Below are 15,354 nucleotides of genomic sequence, written 5' to 3'. Positions count from 1 at the left end.
CATCCAAACATAATATAACCCACTTTCAACCCCTTCCCCTAACATCTTCGTAATATCCACTCATTGTTTGCTCGCTCCTCTTAATGTTTTCTTGATAAAGTTCTAACTTTTTGCCCCTCGCATCCTCAGTAAAGAATGCTTCCTTAAATAGTGAAAAAAACCCAAAACATAAAAAATAAATAAATTTAATTATAAAAACCATATAAACTAAACAAACAATTTATCGCTTTTTTTTTTCCAAAAGAAAACCGAAATACTCACTCCCGAGAAGACGCTAATTTTTCGTTCTTGGAGCAGACAAAGATATCCTTCCCACCTATATATATCAGATCTGGATAGCAAAACAATATTTACTGAAACGAAACCAGAAACATATAATTATCGCTGTATAGTCTATGTATGTATTCGTTTTATGTATAGAGAGAAATGCTAGTGGGAGACCTGCATTAGTAAAGAGTTTCAGGAACGGAATCCAGTAGAGGAAAATGGAAACCCACGAGGAGACCAACGATGGATTTGCGGAGAAAGTTAAAAACAGAGGCTCATCTTATTCTTCAGCATCTCCCATTGCCGTCGTTTTGAACTTCTGGAAAGGTACGGCGTCTTACAACAGTTTTATTGGCTCTGAATTTTGATTTAGTTTTATCTTTTGGGAAATTTACGATCAGGGAATTTTAGTTTTTGGAATCACATTCTACCATTCCTTTGCTTTAAGAAGAATTGCTTGAAGATCTGCTTGGAAGTATGCTTCTACTTGAAGATCTGGGAAAACTACTGGGTTCATTTGCGCTGAATTCTGGTTGCTTCTATCGTTAGATTAGCTTCTAAACTTAGTTTTCAGAAAATTATTGGGTTTATCAAAATTGAACAAATTCCACCCGAGTTCTAATTTTTTCCCATTACAAATTCCACAATCATAGCACCACAACATCACCATATGCCCGATGGGGTTGAACAAACTGTAAAATATTTATTGTGTTCTTTTATTTTAAAATTAACCGACCTTGAAATTTCAAGGAATAAAACAATTGCAACAATCCAAAATGTAAGAAATTGGAAAATACAAATTTATTTTTTGTGTCTAGATTTCTGTCAGGATGAACAGCTTAGCTTTCTTTATTTCTACTCTTGGCGTCCTTCTGATGCACAGTTGCATGGAAACACACACACACACACACATATAACACTCCCTAATATATATAATATATAATGCTAGATATGAAAACGATAAAACCTCACACACATACACACATATACAGTAGATTGCACGTCCATAGAAATGATGAAACTAAAACCAAAACCTCAAACAACATAAAAAAGCCAAACATATCCGAATCGAAAAAAGTAGCAAGGTGCCTATATGATCACCAACCAAGCATAACATCATGTTCACCCTCGCGAACGCATTGCTTTACTTCCACAACATCTCTAATCTATTAATCCTGGAAACATGATCCTCTATGTGGGAAAATTGGATATCATGAATCAACTCCTTGCATTTAGCTGCCTTGTGACACGCAAAACCTTCTAAAATTGGAGGCACATACAGACTTTTGGCTTCAAGAAGAACATTAAAATGAGAAACCACCAAATATTAGTTAGCTGAAAAATTGTGAACTCAGAAAGCTCTGCGACACTTCCATCAACCCCTGCCTCAAAGCACACAGTTCTGCTTTTGAAGCTCCAATCACAGCCACTAGAGATGCAGCTCTAGAATCACTTTGCTCCTCTTCTTCGGCAAATCTGGCGTGACTATCCTCATGAACCAAAAATGGAAATAGCAAAGCAAGAACAACCAGATGAGGAACCTTAGCCTTCAACCCACAACAAAAATCTTCTAGAATAGAGGTCCATGAATGAGCAACCCCAGTGTCTTTGACCTCTGAATCCAAGATATTTTAGGGAATAACACCCAAAGATGAACAATAAAAATGCATTGTAGACACTGAATGAAGACAAGTCCCTTAAAGTAGGGATACCTCCAACAACAATACCCTTACAAGCTATAACACCAACAAAAAGTACACCAAACATCCAAGCAGCAAGAACTGGAAAGATAAACCTTCAGAAACAGCCATGCGATGCTTAATGGAAGGCATCATCAATGAAGAAAAATAACCATCGAAAAGCTCCATCCTGGGAGGGGTCATTTCTGGAACCTCAAAAATGCAGCAATATATTACCAAAAACTTAAGGCTGCATGAGAACACAATAAATCATGCTTGTAATGGAAGAATTATGATGCCTTACTTGAGGGAGAGGTGGGGTGACCAATGTTGAAGATTGTAGCTAGGATAGAGATCTTTATCTTTGATTTTGCCATATGTCAAAATAGAGATAATATTGTGTCAACAGATGGAGAATATATTTATGTTAATATTTGAGATATTATTATTTGGAGAGACATAAGTCATGCAAAGGGTCACGCATTTGGAAACATGAAGAATCTTTCCTTTCAATTGATATATGTGATTGCTTAGTGTTATGATACGATTATATCAAGTGGAAAGCATTGTACTTGAACTTTTATATCAATAAAAAGAGATATTTTTCTGGTGTGGCTGGGTTTTTCCCTTCAAGATTGAAGGGTTTTCCCAAGATAAATGTCCAATGTCTTTTGTGCCTATTATTTTTTTCTTTATTGCTGTTTTCCATTATTTCTGGAAAAAACACCAACATGGTATTGGAGCCGGTTGGATATCGGCAATAAAGGAGTCTGTATATCTTATTCAGATTGGGTCTAGTATTTTGTTTGCAATTTGTCTGAGATCTTCCACTTTTTTATACATTGCTATTATTGAAAAGGCTTGCCAATTGAGTTTTTGGCTCCCAAAGGAACATTTGAATATATATGAATTCAAGCATAATTCATACCCAAGTCGCGGGTTGGAATTGATCACCCTCCAAGCCCTGAGAGCCAAATGTACAAACATCCATTGGCAAGGTCAGATGTAGAGCAAAATTTCGAAGAGGAATTGATTCAAGAGTCACGTGTTGATTGATTGCATGGATTTGAATTTGAATGCTTTTCCTTTGCTTGATAATGATGAATATGTAGAGTTTGTGGAGCACGAGCATGTACAAGAGTATGAGCATGAGCCCGAGCCCAAGCCCGAGAAGGAACATGAAGAAGAAGTGGTTGAAGTTGAAAATGGTGGTCATTATCGTGGACACAAGAGAGACGAAGTTTACAAAGCATAAAGAGAAGAATGCATTGAGTCAGGTATAGAAACTCGTAGATGACTTCAATCCCTATTGTGGTCACAAGATCGAATCCTTCAGACATTTAAAGGAAAATTTCCTGCAAATGACATCGATCCAACATTGCTAAATCAATTTCTGTCTGACTTGAGGGATCTGCAGTTGATGTTGTTCATCCCAGTGAGAAAATACCTTGTGGTAATGATACACCAAATCAGATCAAAAGACTTAGAAACTTTGTCACAAATTTTTCTTGCTTTGTTTCCATTATTAAATGATTAGGCACCAACTGTTGTTCGTGAATCCATCAGGAGCAGAACAATTTTATTTTGCAGGGCTCTAGACATGAAAATTGTTGAATCAGACAAATAGCTAAAGGATTTATGGACTTCCATGGTGAAATTCAAGGATGCAGTTTGTAGCTTTGCCTTTTGGCAGGGTATTTTAGGCGGAATTAAACTTGCAGTGATGAAGGGGCATCAAGCAAAGGACCTTGGGCTGTTGGCATTCAAGCATATCACAAGAAAACTACTATGAAAAGCAAAAAGAAATATTGCCATCTCTTGTGACAAGCAAATCAGTGCCATAAACTTATTTGGATGGTTCCATATTTGTCCGTAAGAACAAGCTACAATTCTGTAGAGCTGTATCCTATTTTGTTGGTAGAAGATGCCTGTCTTAAATATCTCATTGACGAAGATACTTAGGCATTCAATTCTAGAAGAAAATTTTCTTCTGTAGAAGGCGATGAAAGATTAGTAAAAAACTAGGAGTGCTTATTTTGAGAGACTTACAAAATAACGAAGGATGATCTCGAAGTACAGATTAATCATCTTGATGATTTGCCCATTGTTGTGGATAAACACATCTATGAAACTCTTCATTTCAATCAAACATAATGGATATTTCATAGTTTGCTAAAGATGGTAGAAAGGTTTAAATGGATATACAACTCCTTTAGAGGGCATTTGGAGTTGTGGTAAAAATGGTGAATTGTTACTATCCTATTGTGGTCCTATGACTACATAGGTTAAGTTGTCTGGATGAAGGTTTCAAGCTTCAGTTCACGACAACTTGCTTTATTTTGGTTGGGCTCCTTCTTTTTCATCTATTCTTTCTTGTAACTAATGATAGTTGGAATTTTATGTGCATTGAAGTTCTTGATTGATGGATGAAAGTGATATATTCTTTTCAAGAGAAAATAGTCTTTCTTCTCTGTAATAGCTGCCAAAGTGATGATCTTTTCCATAAATTGTTACCATGTTTCTATCTTAATTTAGTTATCATGGTCGCCTTGCATATCTTGGATAGTGGCCTTTGTAGATATAGTAGAAATTATTGTGACATTCACTACTATTCATTATAAGTTATTTGGAGATGTTGGTAATAGATATTTTATGTAGTAATGTATTCGGAGCAATCACACGAGACTTGTGTATAACACTATCTTAGATGTTGCTTGACATCTATATTGAAAAGTCTTGTGTGAAGGATTTAGATTGGAAAAAGTATCTATAACAAGAGGTTGTTGACAAAAGTAAAGTTGCATGAATTCAGAGGAAAACTAGACTAAAAAGAGAAGTATCCTATGATTGAATTTTGAATTTCTGTTACAACATTGGTGATAGTGTTTGCTTTGAGCATTAATCTCTATACATCTCTTCATAGATTGATTTTATCTCTCTTGGTTGTAGGGTGAAACAAGAAGCAATAAGATGAGGATGTTGCTTTGATAATTCATATTCAGAGGTGTAGGCTAAAAATGTTAGAGGATTAGGACGAATGAGGGATGTATGAGGTGAATATGGAGAGTAAAACAAGGCAATGAGGGGATAATTTGATCTTGACAAGGATCTTTAGAGAGCATGCAAAGAGAACATTTCTCTTGTTTTCCAATAATCTTAGTAGAAATGGTGGAAGTGGTATCTTGATCTTGCTTGGGAGATGGATAGGAGGTTGGACATGGAGGAATAGATGGTTCTTGAGATGGAGGGACTTGACAAGGATGTAAGGGGATGGATGGATCTTGGTCTTGATCTTTCTTTATTCTCTTTTCTTCAGATTTTTGATAGTCCTCTTGACATGTAGCCACTTCAAGGACAAGGGAGTATCTTGGGTTTGCATGATAGGCTCTTGAAGAGGTGATGAAGGACTAGTTGGTGTAGGCATAATAGGCATGGTAGTGCATAAAGGTTTAGGGTCTTTGGCCTTAGTAGCATTTAAAGATGGTCAGCCCAATTTTTGTTAGCTTGGGTATCTTTTAGAGGTGCCTCTTGAGGATAGACATAGTCAATGTGAGAAGCATTAGGTTCTTTGTTTGATGGATTTATGTTGGAAAGATTTGAGTTTTTAGGAGATGCATGAGAGTTGGAAGAAGTGGAGGTGACAAGGGAGCCACTACTAGACATGGGTTCATCAATATGATCTTGCTCAAGAGTAGTATCATCATTGCACGAGTCTATAGAGTTTGCAACAACAACCAACCCATCATCAATAAGATCTTGGATTTTATGTTTCAACTCCATGTAATCTTCAGTTTTATGACTTGGTGGGTTTTTAATAATCTTTTATCCCAAAAAAATTCTGGTTAGATGTATAATTTTGTCCCTTAAAAAATTATTGGTGGGTTTTAATTAATTTTTTCTCCTTAAAAAATTATGAATGGGTTAGTATTTTACCACATAAAGTCTATTGTTTTGTTGTGTGAAGGTTTCTTTGGCAAGGTTTAATAAGTTTTTCCCTTTCAAAACATTCAAGTGGGTTTTCATAAATTTTTCCTTCAAAAATTCTGGGAGGGTTTTATAGTTTCTTTCCTTGAAAATTATTGTGGGTTTCGTGCTATTTTTTGCCATAAAAATTATTTTGTGAAATGATTTTACAATTTTTTTCTAAAAAACAAAACTTTGTATCAAAGGTTCTTGTTTTAGGTTTTTTTCCTTTTTTATCGAAAAACCATGCTTTGAAAACTTCAGTTTCAAGGTTTAGCGATCTTTTCCCCAAAAATCATTGTTTCTTTTAGTCTGTTTTGGATTGCACTTGGAGTTGTTGGGGCTAACATCTGCAAACATTTTTTTGTGGTTTTTTGTTAAAATTGTGTATGGAAGGTTTGTTGATTTTTCCACAAAATCGTGGCTTCAATTTTTTGTCAGTTTTAACAATTGGTCTTAGAGGAATAGCTTTTTTACCCAACATCATGTGGGATGGATTCTTGGTTATCAACATTTTGCAGATCTAGGGAGGGTCTTATTGTGAGGTTTTCATACCATTACCCCATTGCAATTGGGGATCCCCTCTTTGCTTGGTAGTAGAGTAGCTGTCCTAGGTAGTCATAGGTTTGGTAGTAGTCTAGGCCTCTGGTATGTGAAGTTTTGGGCCACATGATCCATTTAGGGAGTCGAGCCTTGGAAGTATGAATTCTAAATGGCTATTTGAATGCAAAAATGATGAAAAGTTGAGGGGTGTAGTAATGACATTGAATTAAGGTGAAAATAATGATCTATCAAATGTGGATCCATGCAAAAATCCTATAAAAATAGGTGGAAATGAGAAAGAATTATTGAAACAAAGGCCAAAAAGTATGAGTTCAAGTAGAATTGATGAAGTATAAGGGGTTATTCATGTTTAAATGGACAAAGAGACAATTTCGAGAGGAGGTTTGACTTTGACCACCTCTTGCGATTCATAATCTTGAAACCCCCCATAATTCAACCCCTTCTCTTTGTAAAATACAACTCCAAATTGTAATGTCCCCTGTTAGGACTTTACTTAATTTATCCTAGATTTCTCAATTAGGGTTTAGATTGTAATGTCGCTTGATAAGATCAGTTATTCATCTTATTTGATTTAAGTTATATATACAAATTATTATCATCCATACCTACTATGTTACTAGTTCAACCTAATGAAGGAAGGAGTGGGTGTTATCCAAGTTGCCTAGACACCAACTTTGCAATGAATTCCCTCAAAGTCTATAGATCCAAGCCCTTATGTCTTTCTTGGGCGATGCCTGCAAGGTGCTTGGCGTCATTGATCCCCACCCTATCATGGAACAAGATCCATTGCTTGGATTTATACAAGCTCCTCCTTGGCTACATTACAACTTCCCTTCTATAAGGGAATAGTAATAGGCTTTGAATACATATACATACATATATATATATAATTTTGATTATCAACAATAATATATATGTATTGATTGTCATTTTATTACTATATCTGTGTGTGTGTGTGTGTGTATTAATTTATTTTAAATTTATTTGTTATAAACATTTGAATATATATTTCTGACTTTATAATTATTTCTGTATATCTAATACCATATATGGGTCCTCACTCAATATAGAACAGTCAGAATTACTGCTTGATTGCTTGTCAGAAATACTTACGCTTTATTCTCTTCTCCTTATTGGGTGAATTGATCGTATATGATAGTATCCTCTTTCTTATTTTCTTTCTATTCCCCTTTTGTGCGGGTCTTATATTTTCTTTTATACTCTATTCCCCAGCAGTAATGCCTTTGGAATTTCTGAGTCATGTCTTGTCCATAGAGAACTTACACGTCATTTCTTAATTGTTCCTTGTTAGTAATTAATGAATCCTGCTTATACTCACACTTGAGTAATATTAGACGCTGTTAATAATGATAGTGGTTATATATTATTCACTGTCAAGTCTTATACTGAATCGCTGGTATTACTCTTCCTTAATTAATTACTCATATGGCTAAATATTGTTTTCACCCTCCATGTTCTGTCACATATTGTAATCATGAATCTCTGCAAATTGTATCAGTTCTAATTCAGACCGTGATCATTCATTTCTGCTTGATGGTTTGATTAGTATTCCTTGTACGGTTTCTGCTGTAAATTGATGTATCTTCTCCTATGCCTTTCACATTTTTTTTTTCTGAGTAATGATGGTGTGTTTTTCCATAGTAGTCATTGACTAGTCTAATTTGATTGATGCTTCTTTTTAATTAATCGGTGCTCATGCGATTCTCCTTGGCTTTCTTGATTCCAAATAATGATTAATAATTGATGGTGATATCCTTGAATCTTTCCTTATGTCCAACGATAGTGGACTTGGGCTCAGTGTGAATTGATAAACTGAGTCAATTTTCTTCTTCTATTTTTGTGCCTTGGTTAATTGATATTCCAAGACACTGGTTATTTATCATGCATTTGTTGGAATAAGTATATAGGAAACAAAATACTAAGAGAGGGGGGGGGGGGGGTGTGAAGCATGATCTTAAACTTTTGACTTCAAAACCAATTTCATAATTCCACACCTAATTCATCTCATATAATAGATCTACCATTAAAATTGTAATGCTGAAACATAAATGAAATACATCACATCCATAAAAGATTTCAACACATAACACAATGATTTGGTTATCAGAAACACTTCAAGATGAAGGTAAAATTGGGGTGGAGATGAAACCCACAAATCTTCATTGTTGCAACAATAAAGTTAACCTTTTAGGGTTACAGTGTTTGATCATAAGATATGATCTACCCTATGAGGGGTTTGCCCTGTTAAAAGTTTAAGAGACTGCTAGGTCTCACCTTGTTAGGGGATTTAACACTTACAATGAAGTAAGGACTCTGTTAGGAGGTTTACATAGGCCTGTTAAGATCACTCTGTTAAGAGATTTACCCTGTCTCAATTAACAACTGATTCAGTACCTGACCCTCGGTTTGCTTTGTAAGCTGATCTTGGGTCTCCTCTTTGCTGTATCTTTGATCTGATCTCCTAATTTGATAACTCTGTTCAATCCTTCACTGCTCTTATTGCTCTCTCTGATTCGCTTTCAAACTTCATCTTCACTCCTTTACATGCGCATACATGAGGATACTTCTCCTTCTCTCTCCATATGATTTCAGGGTTAGAATCCTCCTTAAATAGATGTTTTGTGAAGGTTCTAGATCTTGATTGGCGGCTTATAATTCAATATCTTTTGCCGTTTCTATCTCATTTTCAGATTGGTTGAATTGCACGCCTTGGGATCATTACCTTCTGAAATGATGCACGATCAACTCCTTAGCTGGTTCTACAAATATTAAATATGATATAAAAGTCGGCCAAAACGGTTTACATATGTGTTTGTGCCATTACAAACTTATATGTCAAAACTGAACTACTTGGCACTTGAATGCTCTGACACTTGGTCATGTATACTTCTTAATGCTATGAGTCGGCTTCTATATTTCTGTTTGCTCAACACTTGATTACTTGTCAACATGCTTGGTGTCAACTATGTTGCTCGTCTCCAACTATATTGCTTGGTGCTTACATCTGCTCGGTCTCTACTGAGTACTCAACAATCACTATCTTGCTCGGTATAAGCATTGTATGCTAGGCCTTTACTAGATAACTTGGTCGCAGTGGTGACCTTGTAATCTTGCCTAGTAAATGACTAAGTGTTTGGACACTAATCGACAACATAGGCTTAGAGATCAACAATCTCTCCCTTTGACATTAGTGGTAAAAACATTTTGTCATGAATAATTATCTCTTTCAAAAATATGAGTACTCCCTCTAAGACCATAGTTTGATCCTGTAAGATCTGATATCTGATCTTTGATCTACACATTGCTTCTCCTTGTTTTATTTGGCTTCACTTTGTCTTATTCTTTCATATATCCCTTTTTATTCTTTCATACTGCCTTGTTTTTGTCACTAATGGAACTTGGGGCTGCTGGGGCTAATTGATACTTAGTAAAGAATTGCTGATGACTTGCCATAATATTGGCACAGCCTTTATTCTATCGTTATTGAACTTGTTCCAAAATTTGAAATTGAATCTCTAGCTTAGCAGCTAGATCAATGAATCCTGCTACATGTGAAAAATGTGTCTCTTTCTTCAAAATGTCTTTGGCAACAGAGACCACCTTTTGAATAATCTCAGTGTGACAATAACTGAAGTTGAACCAGTCTTAACTTATGCTTGATCTTTGTATCTTTAGCCGTGAGCTCAACTAACCTCTTTTGACTGAATGTCAGTTTACTAGAAGAGGATGAGCTTGAACTTGTGTTCTTGCCCAATGTAATAACACTTGCTCTTATGTCTGCATGTAATGGCTCTAATGAGCGTGTAGTGTCTGCTGTAAAGAAATCAATATCACACAATTTCAAATATAATGAATTAATGGTTTTCAAAATTGTTTCCAGTTGTGTGACTGGTGTAGAAAGCTCAGTTTGTCTATGTACAAGTTCTTGTGATACTTTCTGTAGCACTTTTTGCTCCATTCTTTTTTCAAACCATTGTAATAATTTGTTGTTGGTGTCTCTGTCTTCTGTCTGAATTTTATCAACTAAATATACAAGCTGATCCAAAATTGTATGCTGATTGTTCAAATCTTTGATTTCAAATGTATCTATAAAAATATCTTTGACAGTATGTAGTACCTGCCTTCTCTTTTGCTCTCTTCTTAGTTGTTCTTGTTTTGCCTTACGACTCAACAAGGTTTGTAGCTCATGCATATGCTTGTGTAAGATTGTTCAAATCATATATAGGTAATGTAATTACCTCATCTAGGATCACTGACTCATCATCTTCCTCACTTGAATGAGTCACATCTTGAGATCGTGAAGGTGTATCACTTGGTAGTGATAAATGCTGCTGTTTCCCCGTTTCACTAATTCTTGATTTTGGCTGCTGCACTTGTGTAGAAATCACTTGTTGCATAGGTGCCACAGTGGTAGGTTCTGCAGCGTTCACACTCGGCAATTGAATAAGAGCTTGAGTATCCTCTTGCTCTTTCTGTTTTACTTCATCTTGTACTGATTTAGTGCATGGGTGTTATTCAAAATTTGCCTTCTTTTGCGAAATAGGCATACAAGTCAATGGTGTATATACAATTAAAGCCTTACCAAGTTGCTCGGCACTTGTATCCTCTGTAATTGATGTCACATTTACATCATCAGTCTTCTTATTTCCAAGCTTTGGATATTCAATTATCTGTAACAAATTTGGGTTAGTACAGAGTTTGCTTGAATCTTTCATTAAGCCTCGAATTTCCTCTTCAGTTAGTATATTCGTATTAGGTGGAGGGTTGTCAGTGTCATCTTCAATTGCGACTGTCTCTTTTTGTTCACACCGACTGACAAGTTGTTGAATCTCCTCGGTCAGCTTGGCCATGTCTTGTTTGCATTCATCTTCGAATTCAATTGCATCTCAACCTTCCCTCACTTCCACAGAGGGAGTAAGCAATCCAAATGCTTCTTTCCATATCCGAATACTATCTTGCTCAACTTCATGAGTTTTATTTTTCAAAACCTTATATGCCTTGTCTCTCGTCATAAACTTCTTTACAAAATCTTTAAGGGCTATAGACATATGAATCTTCCCCAAATCTGGCATAGCTTGTGCCAGTGTTGTCTCTCTTATTTGTTTTTCAGTGGACAACGCCCATTTATACTTTGCATCCACTCTTTTGTACAATTCTACTAGGAATCGAGTACCCAATTCTAGGGGTGTGCGTCTAAATTTGATCATCATATCAATCACGACACTTTCAAGCTTAACTTGATCATTAATATTCAAAGAATCATATTGAATATCTTTGAATCCCATAACACTTTTAGATTCTATCATTTTTCACATACCTGATCCACAGTCATTAGAGGGAGTCTCTTCACTATTTGAAGTTTGCTAGGTTCATCATACTCAGTCTTTTCATCTTCCTCTTGTGCTACGATCAGTTTTCTCCTCGGCTTTGCTTGTGTTGGTTGCTTTTATATTTCAGCCGGTTTCCTCTTCTTAGATGGGCATCCTATTAATTGCTCGGTAGGGGGCTGAGATGTCCTTTTTCTGGTGATGATCACCTTGCCCTTTGGCCTCTGAGGTGTCACCATTTCTTGCACGTCCTTCTTTAGGTCGGCCTTTACCTCAAACTCTATCACAACAACCTTTTTCTATTTGGGGGCCTTTGGCTTCACAACAAGAAGTTCTTTTCCTTTGCCTTCCTTGGCTTCTATAGGTTGTCCTGACCCTTCTCCTTGTTCCTTATTACCACCCTCGGCAACCTTTCTCTTTCTTTGCTTCCTTGCTTTGGGTGTGCTGGATTCAACAGTCAGCTCGACAATTATAGTTTCATATGTGCCAAATTGCTTGGCACTAGTATCTATATCTTCTACCAGAAGTGCAGTAACTGCCTCAGTTACCTCATCTACATTTACTTCATAGGGCATTGGCCTTAACCATGCTACCCTTGGTAAAACCGTTTGTGCATATACAAAATCTGTATCTGCAATGAAACATACTTCATCATAGTATTTATCCACAATTGACTTAGGAATTCTCATTCTATTCCACATCTTTACCTTGAATTCTTCAAAGTAGTCCATATTGATTCGAAGTTTTCTCCCAATTTGCTGATTAAATCACTAATCTGCTCTATAGCTGTTCTATTCCTATCCCATGGAACTGTTCAATAGTAGGAAAAGAGTTTTGTACATAGTAAGATATACAAACTAATAAGGACCCAAACTTACAAGAGGTGTTCTTCGCTTTCCTCACTACTTTTAAGTTCTTTGTGAGTTGGTGAAGTTGCAGCTCGGTAAGATTATATGAATGATCCTTCTTCATAGTTTTATAGCCCAAATCCACTGTGACATAGGGTACACTGTTTGTAACAACTCGACTTTCCCAGGTCTTAATTAACAACTAACATATCCAAGAATTACAGATATTACTTCATTTTCATAGGAAGATAGTTATGTCAGTCATGTTTATGTGAATGAGATTAACAGTTAAAATCGGTTAAGCAAAATTTCTTAACTAAGAATTGAAAACACTATCAGTGAATTTACTATGGAAATTAAAATTTACATACCACGAAATTTGATACTAAAATCAATCTAGGATGCTTCTGCAACCACCCAGATTAGTCCACAAATACTACTATAACAATATCATATAACGACTACCATCCAATACCACTATATAAAAATCAAATGACGATTATCATTAAATACCACTATATAAAATTAGGGCATCACATACCACTGTATCAATTAGGGCATCGATTACCATTGGATCATTTAGGGCTTTAGATACCACTGTATCACTTAGGGCTTCAATTACCATTGGATCATTTAGGGCATCGAATACCACTGTATCAATTAGGGCTTCAGATAGCACTGTATCATTTAGGGCTCCAGATAGCACTGAACCAATTAGGGCTTCAGATACCACTGTATCATTTAGGGCTCCAAATATCACTGTATCATTCCTTTCCTTCCGATTGCTTAACTGTGGCAATAACTCAAGATTAGAAGATATGCTCATATTTATTATTCATATAAATGAAAGATTGATATAACAATCCATTAGATAAATCTATCTCTCGCAACTAAATGTACAATAACTGTAACGATGATACAACTCAATTAATCTTACCTTCGTCTTGTATATACATCATAAAAGTAAAAATACTTGTTTTAGACAAACAATTGAATGTATAGCTTATCTTTGTTTGTTGTACGTCTGACAATTTGGGGAGAGGTGAAACATTGTCAGGGGCTTAACTACCCAACCTCGGGCCTTAGCTTATTCCCCACACAATCTCTAACGAGAAAGGCCCTCCCTACCTGGAGTAGACAGAGAACATCTTGTCAACCACTGAGCATCCTGGTATCTAAACACACCACTCAACTTGACAACAGGAGAATACAATAAACAGGATCATGCACAAGCTATTAAATATTCATTTTAAAAATGATAAACATTGTTATGTTATAACTGATACTTTTTCATTTAAGTTATTCATGTTTGATTTCTCCTTTGCTTTCTTGCAAATTTATTCCACCTCTTTACCATTTCATGGCTATACTGCCGGTGAATCCCTGGTGCTTAGATTTTCAGAGTATGCGACTATTATTGATTCAAGAATATTGCATTCTTCCAGCATTTCACAATCTTCTTTTAAAGAAAGAGACTTGCATAAATATTTGTCTGCATAAATATTTGTCAGCCGACTTTAAAATTTATTGGCAAATGGATTGCTTCCAGCATTTCACATTTATGTGATTAAAAACTTACAAAAGCACTCTGTATTTAAGCTTCCATTGGTTTAATACTTAATGATTCCATGACTTGGTACTTTACTATGAACCATAACAAGGTTTTCCTGTGGTTATTCAAGATCGAATATAGCTTGCAATCTATTGTTATGGAAATTGGAAAGCTTTACTGATTATGAAGGAAATAAATTTAGTAGCATGGAAAGATTGATCATTCACATGACCTGGTATATTATTTGAAGTTGCCTGAGCTTTGCTAGACACTAGATGTCTGCCCTTCTTTAATTGATCTCTCAGAGTATAATGGCAGCTTCAACTTTAGAAGAAAGATTATGTGCGGTAGCATGCACAAAACTTCAATACTTATATTGAATGTATCCGCTCCCAACAAGGCAGTCGGGTGTGATTAAAAAGATGTTCGTCTTCCATACACAGCTTCAACAAGGATAAACAATGTACGACAGAATTGTATCAAGAAAAATGCTGCTACAAACTGTAGAGATTTCCCATGAAATATACAAAAATTCAGATGTTTATGCAAAGTATCTTGTTTATATGGTAGCTGGAAATGAACAAGGAAGTCGTGAAAATAAAAAGAAGTCACGTGTATGAATGTTATCTCCAACTCTCTTACAACTTCCATATAAAAGACAAGTCGAAACTTCTGGGCTTCTGTAACATAAAAGATTACTTGTCAATTTAATATGCCAAGTGTTTAATCGATTATAAACAAGGGAAGAATAAAGATGGAAAAAGAGTTGGAAGGCTATAATTCAAATATTATTATAATTCGAATGTTATTATATTTTGAATAATATTATAATTTTATACTTATATAAGTACATGTAAATATATTAATGGGGTGACATTATTTTATTAAATTATTATAATATAATGGTGCCGTTTCATTCTTATATTTATATGCATGTATACAAATATTTATTATAATAATATGATGAAAGATCAATTAAAATCCCTGGAGGTATGTTTTTATGTTTTAACTCAATTATTTTATATTTCTTAAATTATTTATTTAAATAGCTCATGTAGTTTCATCGATTGTATCCTGATGTTCAAGCCGCTAGGTCCTCAACCCATTTGCCTAGTGATGGTTATGCTCCAGTG

General features: G+C 35.4%; 1 protein-coding gene across 1 annotated transcript in view; it reads left to right on the top strand.

Annotated features, from left to right (window-relative positions):
* Positions 1–348: 348 nt before the first annotated feature.
* The window catches only part of LOC149534592 (protein CASP), a 125,344-nt gene continuing 110,338 nt past the window's right edge, over positions 349–15,354 (top strand). Inside the window, exon 1 of the mRNA XM_089807861.1 lies at positions 349–594. Coding sequence (XP_089663987.1) covers positions 486–594 — 109 coding nt within the window. The 5' untranslated portion in view covers positions 349–485. The remainder of the gene's footprint in view (positions 595–15,354) is intronic.

The sequence above is a fragment of the Cupressus sempervirens genome, chromosome 10 (assembly GCF_028749045.1).
Source record: "Cupressus sempervirens isolate cs-2001-9-10 chromosome 10, ASM2874904v1, whole genome shotgun sequence".
NCBI lineage: Eukaryota > Viridiplantae > Streptophyta > Pinopsida > Cupressales > Cupressaceae > Cupressus > Cupressus sempervirens.
Note: the sequence above shows the minus strand (reverse complement) of the source record. Positions and strands in the feature narration are given on the sequence as shown.